General features: G+C 32.7%; 1 protein-coding gene across 1 annotated transcript in view; it reads right to left on the bottom strand.

Moving 5' to 3' along the window:
- Positions 1-12,468, bottom strand: part of LOC147382717 (E3 ubiquitin-protein ligase PRT1-like) — a 49,553-nt gene that overhangs the window by 23,222 nt on the left and 13,863 nt on the right. Inside the window, exons 2-3 of the mRNA XM_086427338.1 lie at positions 6,494-6,522; positions 6,238-6,417 (exon numbers count right to left, since the gene is read on the bottom strand). Of these exons, the coding sequence (XP_086283464.1) occupies positions 6,238-6,417; positions 6,494-6,522 (209 nt within the window). The remainder of the gene's footprint in view (positions 1-6,237; positions 6,418-6,493; positions 6,523-12,468) is intronic.

Here is a 12,468-nt window from a genome sequence, read left to right as displayed (position 1 = left end):
TAAATAAATCTAATAAACCTAAATAAAAGCCAAAGTAAAGTCAATAAACTACCCCTAAATATTATACTTAGACCATGGGCCAATAAAACATGAAAATAAACTCCCAAAAACATAAAATTAAAGCTCTAAAATAGAAACCTGAATAAAACTAAAATCTACTCTTCTAGATTTGATATCCCATCAAATTCGTTTTTGTGATTAGTGATAACTACTACAAAAGATTGACCTGGATCTCTTGGAAGCAATATCATAATTTTATTTTGCTAGAAAAGAAATTATTCTCAAGTTGATTGGGAATCAAATTATCACACTTTAAGTACTATCATAGGAGGAAACCACAAGTTTCCTTGTGGATTAGTGATAGTTACGGATAGGACTTGAAGACCCCATGTGCAAAATCTTTAAATACTTCACATTGGAGAGTGCATGTGGGTTGCGTTTGGATCGAGGACTTGTTGGATGAGTTAGAATGACCACATGGTCATAATGTTAAAGAACGCTTAGGATTTATCTTCTATTTTGGACTCTTATTTTGAATTTATTTTATGTTTATTAGTCCATGGTATTGGATAGGTGTTTGGGTTAGTTTGGTAGTTTTAAGTTCATATGGGTTGAAATTTTAAAAGGGTGATAAAGTTGCGGGCATTTTTATAATTTTATCATTTAAGTTAATGGTAGTTTAGATATTTTACTCTTTAAGGATTTTCTTTCTCTAAATAAAATTTACAGAAATTTTGTTTCTTGGCTTGATTGTTGGGATATTCAATTTAGTGAACAAGGTACATCACTCTCCTCAATTTACTTCTTGGTTTACAGGTACAACTCTTATTTTTCTTCTTCTTATTCTTAATCTTCCATAAGTTTCTTTCAATTTTTTCTGTTTCTAAACACTAAGGTGGTGTTTGTTTGCGCTATTTTTCAGTGCTTATTGCTGAAAAAAATTAAATTCAGCACTTTTGTCAAAATAGCGCGTTTGTTTACTCGTGCTTATTGCTGAAAATAAGTGAAAAAAATTCAGCACTATTTTGATGCTGAAAAAAAGTGTTGAAGCGGTAAGCACTTCGCTTTTTCAACACGGACAAGTATGCCCTTTGTTTTTTTGAGCATGGACAACTATGCCCTTATTCTTAAAAGGATATTACCTCTTATATCCCATGGATAAGTATATAGACACCCCACAAATTAATAAACCCACACCATAGCTAAATTATTTTGTCTTATATGGGTTAAAAATTTTGGAATGAGTTGATTTTTGGTGAGGATGATCTCTACAATGAGGAGATCATTCTCACAAAAAATCAGCACATCTTAAAACTTTTAACCCTATTAAAACAAGTTCAAGAATCGTAAATTGTCCATTTTTTTTTTTTTTGAAAACTATTTTTAACGAGTTAGAAGTTTCAAAATAAACTGATTTTTGGTGAGGATGATCTCTAGACCATATAAATTATCCTCACTAAAAATTTGGTCATTCCAAAAATTTTAATCCATATAAAACAAAACAAAAAATGGCTATAGTGTGGGTTGCCCTTATTAATTCATAGGGTGCTTTTATAATTACACATCCTTCATTTCCATCGAAAATTATTCATAAAAAATTAAGTTCTTTTTAAAGTTGATTTCAAATTTTGGTGACTTGTATGACATTATTATTTTTAATTTGAAATTTGTGGGCTTTTATAAATAGAAATTATTATTTATAAATTGAAGATTTGAGTATTATTTATTATTTAAAAATAAATTGTATTTTAATTTTATAAGAAATAATATATTTTATTGTGTTTGATAATAAATAAGCATTTAAAACATGCAAACAATGTATAATATGATTGTAAGGGTAACAAAGACAATTTATCAGTTTCAGCAATGTGTAACAAACATGATTCAGCATCTAAACAAACAACTTTTTTAGCACTTAAATTCAGCGCTTATAAGTTTCAGCGCTTAATGCTATTCAGCACTTATTTTTTTCAGTTTAACAAACAGCACCTAAATCTCTCAACCAACATCCTTTAGAGCCCCTACACCAAACTCAAAGCTACCAAATCCTCTCCCAAATCACATCATTTTGCCGCCCAACCCAAACCAACCTCATAAACATAGCCGAATCTATCTAACCACGTCTAAATCTTCCCACCTTGCTTTCTAGCCCAAACCAATCCCTAATCCCTGACAGAATCTCTAATAATCCTTCCCTAAATCGTCCTTACTTATTGTCCAATAATTTACAGCAACTCTAGACTAGCCAAACTGCTATAAATCACATTCAATCACGTTATTCTTGTTGTCTTGTAATTTACAACCACCCTGGTTAACTGAATCTACTTTAAACCCATCATAAACCAATTTTTATTAATCTAACTTTATTCCAACCTTATACTTAGGAAATTTATACATACCTTCCTAAATATTGTTAGATTAATACCCTACACCAGTTGAAAGTTTTATCTGCCATAAGATTCCTCCATTTAATATATTTGGCCTGGTGGGATTAAACATTGCTAAAAGTATTTTCATATTAGATTCGGCCAAATCTTAGTTAGTTTCATATTCCTGCATCATTATATGTCTCGCGTCAATAACCCAAAATTTTCAAAGATTGCAAGTTTATTTATTTATTTATTTATTTATTTAGAGGAAGGAAGGGCCAGAGGACTTTATTTTCAGGTGGGAACTCATTGTTAGGGGTGGGAGATCACTATTTATCTTTCTTTGGTAGGATTTCTCAGCCTTTTTGAGCTTTCTATAAGTTTGGTTTTTGGTGCTCCTCTATGATGAAGGAATTTAAAGATCTCTTCTTTGATGACTGTATTTCGCTGGGGTCATATTGTTTCTAGATCTCCGTAGTTCTTTCTCAATGTTCATATGACCTTCTTGAGACTTCTTGTTCCTTTATAGTAATTTTGTCGGGATAAAAGAAATTTTGATAAGTATAAAATTTTATTAATAGGAAAGCGGCGAAGGTGTCCACTCATACAAGAGAGAGAAAAGGAGGAACAAAAGACATAAAAAAAGAAAAAGTTCCAACTCTCGCTAAACATGACACAAAGCATCCCACTTAAAAACAAAATCCTCAAAGGAGCAGGAGCAGCCTAATCCTCCTATGTTGGAAATCCCTCCTTCGGAGGTCAACCAAGAGAACATCCTAATTGACTTGGATGCACAAGGGCAGCAGCCTCCGGAGGTGGATCCAAGTCCCGCTTCTTCGGATTCGGAATCCGATGCTTTTTTGTACGACTTCCGTAAGGAAGCAGATGAACTTGAAAAAAAAATTAGAAAAGTTAAATAGAAATGTTTTCTAGTACTAATAATTTTTAAATAAAAAACAAAAAGTTTTATAAAGGTCTTAAAAGAAAAAAAAACAAAATGGGTATATCGAAATAGTTCAATTTGTAAAAAGAATAATGAAAAAGCTTGCAAAAACAAATCCAATTCTCTTATTTGGATTGACGGAAGTACATGAATCGAGTCAAAATCAAAATGGAAAAAACCCCATTGAACTCCTTGCTTAATCTGCTCCAATGGAAGATCCAACCCAAAATCTCTAGAATAACCTCTTAGAGAGTCTTCTCTCCATGGAACACCCTACTATATCTCTCCTTCTAAAGGTTCCAACACACCACAAAAGGAAGAATAGTCCACAAGTATCTTTTCCCGTTGGAGAAAATGTTATGAATCTATCGATGAAAAAAAAAAATGTTATGAATCCACCTAATGAACAAGGAAAGAACCTCCAAGGGGAAGACCCATTCCAAATGAAAGAGAGAAAAATGGGACTAAACTAATGTCAAGAAGGGGAAATGAATGCAGATATAAGCGGCAATAAATTATACCCTTATTATCAATAAAAGAGTCTACCTTCATCTTTGACTTTCTGATATCTTTAAAATCATTCTTACAGGAATAGCAACACCTAACATTTACTGAAGGTGCCAACTTGCTAAGTTGGTAAAGTTTTCATCGTTGATACCAAAAGCCACATTCACCTCTTTTTTTTCTTTTCTTTTTTTATCAATACATGGGTATCCAGACTTAGTCTGACTATTCCCATGGACACGTGAGTTACCTCTTCCAAAATGTAAATCCACCTTTATCTTTGAGTTACTAATATCATTAGAATTAAGAAACACAGAATACTGTTATCAAAAGTTTACTACTTGTAGTGATGACTTTATAGAGTGAAGTTTTTGAGTATTCATACCATAAATATGTTTCAAAACCTATCTTCATCTTTGAGTTGTTGGTCTACTCAGAAACACGCTTTCCTGGTGCAACATCCTACTTAATGCAGATAAAGCTCAAATAGATACTACAGTGACTACTTAACAGTCCCAACATATCATTGTGAGAAATAAAGTTTCCTCCCTGCTTTTAGAAGCTGAAGGTCCTGAACCACATAAGAGTCATTTGGGCGAAGATGAAAGCTCTCAGCTCAAGTTCTATGAAGAACAAGCAAGCAAGCTACTGTGCAACCCCTCCTCCATGATGCTGGGATACCGGACACCTAATATGACACCCAGTAATACTCCTTTTCAAGTTTTTCATCAGTTAGTTCAAGCATGTACTTTAAGTAACTCACATTGAGGCCATTATTGCAACCTCTATATATTAAGTATATATTTTACGCGGATGTTGTAGTATTATTTTGTTGACCCTTTCGTGTAATGTAGATTATCTAAGTGAGTAATTGATACGTGGTCTACATCGCACTACTGTGCTTCTTTGGGGAGTAAAATTGTATCTTTAAGAAGCAAGAAACCATCAGATGTAGACCAATTGAGTGTTGAGGCTGAATATCAATTCATGGCCTCAATCGCAAGTGAGTTAACCATGGCTTAAACATCATCTCATGCATGAGATGTGCAGTCAAATTCCAGCCCCTGGAGAGAAGTTTCATGAAAATCAAGCTACCATTCCCATTGTCGCAAACCTTAATTCCATGAGTGGAAGATCAAGCACATTGAGCTAAGCGAATTTTATCGTGGTAAAGTCTAGTCCAGCGAGATTACTAAACACACTAAATCCAGTGAAGAAGTTGTAGACATCCTCAGGAAAGCACATTGTAGGGCTAGTAATTTATGTATTTCTCCAAGCTTGACATGATGTATTAAGCATTTCCATCAGTTTTACCTTTCTTGGGTTTGAACCCCATTTGGCTGCTTCATGTATGCATATACTTCTTTGCCTATACTTTTCGTTCTTGTTTCTCTATTTTTTTCCTTTCCAATGATTCAGAAGAAGATATTTTTTGTGATAAGTGGACAGGATTTTATTTAAAAAAAAAGAATGGAGGTTGAGAGACCTACCAAGCAAAAGCATAATTTAGAACTACTAGCCCCATAACAAAATGAACCCCACCTACATATAAGATCCTCAAAATATACCCCTTTAAAATCTTTATCTTTGCACCAAAAGAAAACCAAGCAAAAATGTTGATAAAAAACTCATGCAAAGAATGCCTTCAAATAACTGATCATTTCTTTCTGTCCAAATGCCCCAACAAATAGCAATACGGACCAACCTACACAGAATCTTTTCCCTGGGGTGAAGGCTTTTGACCTTCCAACTATGGAACAATGCTTTAACATATAAAGGAAAAATAAAATAATAACAATAAAAAATAAAAATAAAAAAATACCCAGCAGATATGGAGGAGGGAAGTGAAATGAAAACAAAACGATGAATTAAACAAAATAACAGTCATTCATGCTGGTGATACCCTTCCCAATGGGTATCATTGGTGCTTTGCACCTTATCTAAGACCACTGACCAGATGGGGAAAAAACACCCCAAATAGCCATGACATAACTGAGTGAAAAATCATACTAGTCAAGGGCAGGATTTATTTGGAAATTTCCATCCCGATTGGTGGTCCATGATCACCGATCCTCTTCCTCTGGCGACAAACAGACTAGGAAATGATATTAGTGAGGGAAGTGATCTCCTGAATCTCCCAAATCATTGAAATTTCTTCGAAAAACAATACCAACGTTCATTTCTTTGTTGTATTCAGGTTGATATTGAAAAAGCAATACCCCACCTAATAATAAATAGGAATAACTTATAGATAAAAGACACATGAAGCAACGTAAAATAACATTTAAACACTAGAGCAAATATTCCTCAAATGCTAGAGTTCAATGAGCACTTGAGGCATAGACCTAAAAAAATAAAGAAAAAAAAAATCATAATGAGAAAAAGCATATAACCTTCAAGTGTTAAACACTTGAAACTCACCTAGCACTTGCTTTTCTCTTCTCTTATAGGCTATTGGGTACATCTTCAAGAGCAAGAAGTGGAGCAATGCACAAATATTGGGGAAATGATTGTATGGACACCTACATATAGGACAGTAGGAATTTCCAAAACCATTCATGGCTTTGTGGACGCACCAAAAACAGGAAATGTGGCCACATGCTGCAAAGCAAAGAAAGATCATTAATGAAAATGATACTCCATTTCAAGATTCATGCTTTTTGAAATCCCTCCTTACCTAGTACAATGGGCTTGTAAAGGAGATCCCTGCAACATCAAACATAAATCACCATTAACCAAGTAGTGCATCAACCAAAAGAAAATCACAAAAAATAGTTCAAGGAACAATTGATGGTAGTTTCACAAGCTAGTCACAAGTTCTGCAAACTAATTCTCACAAAGTTAAACCTGCCCTCTACTCTGATCCAATTAGGTCCATGTAGCCCAAAGATTGAAGTTAATCTAATGTGGGACACAAATCAAGCCAACGGTTATGGGTCCAATGGAATTTTTGTGATTATTTGGGTATTCACTTGTTTGGGTTTAGATTCCTTTGTTTTTGTTAGGGTTAGTTTTAAATTAATTAGATCTAGTTTTGAATTATTTGGATTATTTGAACAGTCATACTTGAGTCTGAGTGCTATTCACGTCACTTTTTTTAGGTCTTATCTTCAAGGGCCAAAACTTGTCATATTAGGGTCATTAGAAAGGTCATTCAGTAACCTATCAAAACACTCTTAAGATTTTACAATTCTGATGTGTCTTGAGAAAGTTATGACCAAAATATTGATAAAGTGTTAATTTTAAACAAAATTGTATCTTAAGGTCAAAAATGTCAAAGTTTAAGTCATGTTAAGATTAGGTTTGAGTCTTACACACGAGAACCTATACATATGGCTATTGTAATTGATTTCTCACAGATTCTTTTATATTATATTTACCTTCTTCTCTATCTTTCAACATTATTTTTTGTTTTTTACCTATTCAGAAACCATTAAGAATCCTCAAAGACCATCAAAAAATACTTAAACCTACCCTAATGCATATAAAGCCTATACGAATTCCTTTAAGAACTCATACCTGACACTTACAACCCAATACTCCTAAACATAAACTAAACACCCTACAGAAAAATTTACATTTCACAACGGCCAATAAAACCTTTTGGGCTTAAACCCTTTCTATAATTATTTTTTTCTTCTTCATCAACACATAATTAGTTTTTCCCCACTCTTCTTAAAGTAGAACAAATCTAAAATCCATAACCCCTATGTTGTCCTACATCAAAATCTCAATTTATGAATGATAATCACTTCATAGATAGATTTTAAGTATTTCATTTCTCTCATAAACTAGTGGACATGTTACACTAGTTTGCCAATTCTAAGACAGTGATCTTTGCCAATGCATTCTAACTGAGAAAGCCATGTAACATTTGTGTGGCCAAAAATAGAAAGAGACGCTTAAGCGACAAAACAGAAAGTGGCAAAAAATGAAGAGAAAAGGGAGGACAAAGATAAATGAGTTTTCAACAATCAACTAAAGTCAAGAATTATGAATAAGATGATGTATTCATCAACCTTTTGAAAACCTGATTTTTCAATTACAAACTAAGGGATGTGAGTTCCATCCATAGTTATAAATTTGTATATGTAAAAAACTAATGGAAATGGAAATAATAGTTACTATTGTTAGAGTTCTTATTTAATGTCATGTGGACTTAAAACTTAAGCCCACACGACCAATCACATGTTTTTAATATAAAAGAGAGGCCAAACCATATTGGGAGTGACCTACTCATTTCTCTTCCCTAGTTTTCTCCCTCTCCTTAACCCTAATCTTCTAACATGGTATCAGAGCACTTCTACCATTAGATTTACATGATTTCTCTTCTTTTATTTCCCTTTCTGTTCCCTCTTTAATTTGGTACTTCCGAAACCTAAGGCCTTGGTTCCAAAAAGAGATTAGGTGTTTGAGAATTATTTGTTTGCACCTAGATGTTTATCTAGGACTTGGTTTGTATTTGTTTAAGGTGTTTATGAATGTTTGAGGAATTGGCGGACAGTTTTGAAGCCCCAAAATTCAATTTTAGAACAAATTTGTGAATATTGCTCGTGAACAGTGCCACATGACCAATATTTTCTGGAAAAAAAAAAATTAGACTTCTTCAACTTCTCTATCAACAATTTGAGATTTTTCTTGGATCTCAATTTTTTTCTGGTGTTTTTGGGTTTTACGATTTCATTCCGATTGTTGCCTCTCAACCCTAGTCGTATTTTATAGAATATCCCTAAGGATACTCTATAATTTTTTTAGACTTCTTCCATCTTTGTTCGGATTTTTAGTTTACTACTCCCTGGATGGCAAATTTGGGGATTCCTGATGGTGTTGGTAGAGTAGGTCATGGTGGTCGTGGTAGAAAATGTTGTGGTGGCCGTGGTGATAATTTGAAGTGTACCTATTGTGGCTACATTGACCAGACTAAGCAATTTTATTGGGATAAATGGGGTAAACCTATTTGGGTTAATCAGACTCAGGAGGAACCTCCTCAGAGTTCCATTGATTCCACTTCTCAAACTATATCTAAAGCAATATCTTTCGATCTGACAACATAGTTGAGAGAGATTCTTAAGAAGTTGACTACCTTGACTGTAAGACCTATACCACCCACGGCTAATTCAAGTAATCCCACATTTATCTCCCTCATCTTGAGTCATCGATTCAAGAGTTAGTGCCCAATGTCTAGTATATCTCGTCTCTTTTCTAATTTTCATTCTCTTAATTCTCACATTGTACTAGCCAATGAGTCTACTCATAATGTAGTTGGAACAGGTGATGTTTTTTCCAAATTCATCTCTTCCCTTATCTTCTACTCTTTTGGTCCCTGATTTTCTTTTTAATTTATTTTTTGTTAGTCAACTTACAAAATCATTACAATGCTCCGTAATCTTCTTCTCTTTTTATTATGATTTTCAAGATCTTAAGACGAAGAAGATGATTGGTTTAAGACATGAGAAAGATAGATTATACTAGTTAATGCGTGATGCGCCAACTTCTGCCTTGAGTACTTTAGTTTCACCCCTTCAGTGGCACTATCGGTTGGATCATGCGTCTTTGTCTAATTTACGTCATCTTATTTCTAAGTTGAGTTCAGTGTCAATTTTACAATGTGAGGCTTGTCAATTGGGCAAGCATCACCGTAGTTCTATTCCTAATAGTACTGAGAGTTGTCAATTTAATCTTTTTAAAATAATTCATACGGATATTTGGGGTCCATCAAGAATAAAATTTTTATAAATGTTCTTTACTTTGTGGTGTCTGTGGATGATTATTCTCGTATGATATGGCTCTTCTTATTGAAAGATCACACTGAATTACCTCGTGTTTTGCTTATTTTTTATATATTGCCAAACTTGTGAAAATTATCCGTATTGACAATGCTTTAGAATATATGCAATCTTCTATTCAGTTTTTTTGTTCAGATAATGACATTATTTATCAAACCAATTGTGTTAATACTTCTCAACATAATGATGTTGCTAAGCGAAAACATTGTCATTTACTTGATGTTGCTCGCACCATTATGTTTCAAATGGATGTTCCTAAGTCTTATTGAGTGATGTTGTCCTCATTGCTTGTCATCTTTAATTGTATACTATCATCAATCTAATGGTCAATCACCTCTTTAATTAATTGATACAAGACAATGAGGGCAGAAAAGAAAATAAGGGAAAAAAGGGGGATTAGAGAATTTAGATTAGAATTGGGTTAAGGATTTCATTAAGATAGGGTAATTTAATTATGACCTTAATGAAAATGGTTAATAATTTGTTAAAGAAAATGGGGAAAGGATTAAGGGTTGAGGTTTGAAGGATTCAAGAATTAAGAATCAAGAAAGGGATTTCAAAAATCAAGAATCAAGAAAATCAAGAACAAGGAACTAAAAGAAAAACAAAATAACAAAAATAAATAAAGATTAAAAGAAAAAAAATGTTATATTAGACTCACTCTAAAATGGCCTCACCCCACACCCATTTTTGAAAGATCAAACTCAAGCTTTCTTTTTATTCATCATTCTTTATTTTAGAAAAAAAAAACCTAATACAATCTATAAAAAAAAAAATAAATCTAAGATTCCTAATCAAACTAAAACACTAAATAAATAACTTAATTTTCGTAATTTTCTCCCTCCTAATTTTTCAACCTTGATAAGCTTAAATAAAAGACAAGCTAAACTTACTAAATTACCCCTAAATATTATATTACGAACAAGAGCAAATAAAACATTAAAATAAGTCCAAAAAACATGAAAATCAAGTCCTAAAACATGAAAATCAAGTCCTAAAACATAAATCTAAATAAAAACTAAAATCTAATCTTCCAGCTTTGATGTCCCCATCAATTCTCCTCAGCTGGGAAGATTTTACCAGTGACAAAATAAAATTGTTGTAATTCCCTAGCAAATGAAGTCTTTATAGTCCATATGCAATATGATCCTAACTTGCTTCTCAATCAATGCACCCTCCACACTCCAATATATATCATCAAACAAAGTAAAAATTTGTTGAACTCTTATTTTATGAAAAGAACTTAAATTGGTACTCTGAAATGCTCCATGTATAATGTAACTCATTGGTTTATCCCAAATATCATCTACATTTTCTTTTTATGGAACAAAACCTGTGTAAGCAATAAATGATGTAGCGACCTCAACAATTTTGTTTTCCAATTGTTCAAACTTTCTAGACATTGATTCTTCTTCAAGATCCAATAATGATGCATCACATTCGTCAATCTCACTCTTGCTTAAATCAAGTTCATAGATTTCTTCATTACTTGCCTTGAGTTTACCTGCATGGACTTTCATTACATTTGTTTCATTATCCCTATTCAAACACTTCGGTTTAAAGTGTCTACACTTGGAGCACAAGTTTTGTTGTCTGAACTCATATCATGGATCACTTAATTGCCCATGCTCTTCACTTTCCTATATAATACAATCACGAACAATGTGAAAATATGCTTGAGAGTGGTGCATTCATCGTAATTCTGATAACATATTTTTCAACTCCTCTGAGAACATTTCTGTCGAGTCCATCTCCCTTCAACGCGATCTACTAATTAGTGTCACCTGAACCTAAGCTCTGATACCAAATTTGATGTAGGACGATAAGGGGAGAAAATAAAATAAGGGGAAAAAGGGGGGTTAGAGAATTTGGATTAGAATTGGCTTAAAGATTTGGGTAGGATAGGGTAATTTAATTATGACCTTATGCAAGTATGACCATAATCCCAATGAAAATAGTTAAAGATATGTAAAGTAAAGAAATGATTAAGGGTTAAAGATTTAGAAAAGAGATTAATGAAATAAGGACAAAAGAAAATGGGGAAAGGATTGAGGTTTGAAGGTTTTAAGAATCAAAAAAGGAGTTTCAAGAATCAAGAATCAAGAAAATTAAGAACAAGGAACTAAACAAAAATCGAGAAAAACAAAAGAATAAAAAAGAAAAATAAAGATTAGAAGGAAAGAATATTATATTGGACTCACTCCAAAATGACCTCACATCACACCCATTGTTGGTAGATCAAGCTCAAGCTTTCTTTTTATTCATCATTCTTTATTAAAAAAAAATCCTAATACAATTTATATATAAAAAAAAGAAAAAAAAAAAAAAAAACAAATCTAAGAGTCTTAATCAAACTACAACACCAAATAAATAACCTAATTTTTGTAATTTTCTCTCTAATTTTTCCACTATAATAAATTTAATAAAAGAAAAGCTAAACTTACTAAATTACCCTTAAATATTATACAAAGATCATGGGCCAATAAAACATTAAAATAAGCCCAAAAAACATAAAATTAAAGTCCTAAAACATAAGTCTAAATAAAAACTAAAATCTAAACTTCAAGATTTGATGTCCCCATCATTTATCCTCAAGTTCATCCTTTTGTTACTCCTAAAGTCTTTGGTTGTATTTGCTTTGTTCACTCATTTGAGCCTAGTTTCGATAAACTTACCCCAAGATCCATCAAATGTGTCTTTTTGAATTACTCTCATGCACAAAAAAGGTATAAGTGTTATTATCATATCACTCAAAGCTACTAATTAAGTGTTGATATAGCATTCTTTGAGTCTACATCTTATTTTTCTTCTATTGGTATCTCATTTGACTTGTGTCTTCTCATCAAGGAGAGTTGTCTCTTATAGT

The sequence above is a fragment of the Akebia trifoliata genome, chromosome 16 (genome assembly GCF_017979445.1).
Source record: "Akebia trifoliata isolate Shusen 1 chromosome 16, ASM1797944v1, whole genome shotgun sequence".
NCBI classification, from domain to species: domain Eukaryota; kingdom Viridiplantae; phylum Streptophyta; class Magnoliopsida; order Ranunculales; family Lardizabalaceae; genus Akebia; species Akebia trifoliata.
Note: the sequence above shows the minus strand (reverse complement) of the source record. Positions and strands in the feature narration are given on the sequence as shown.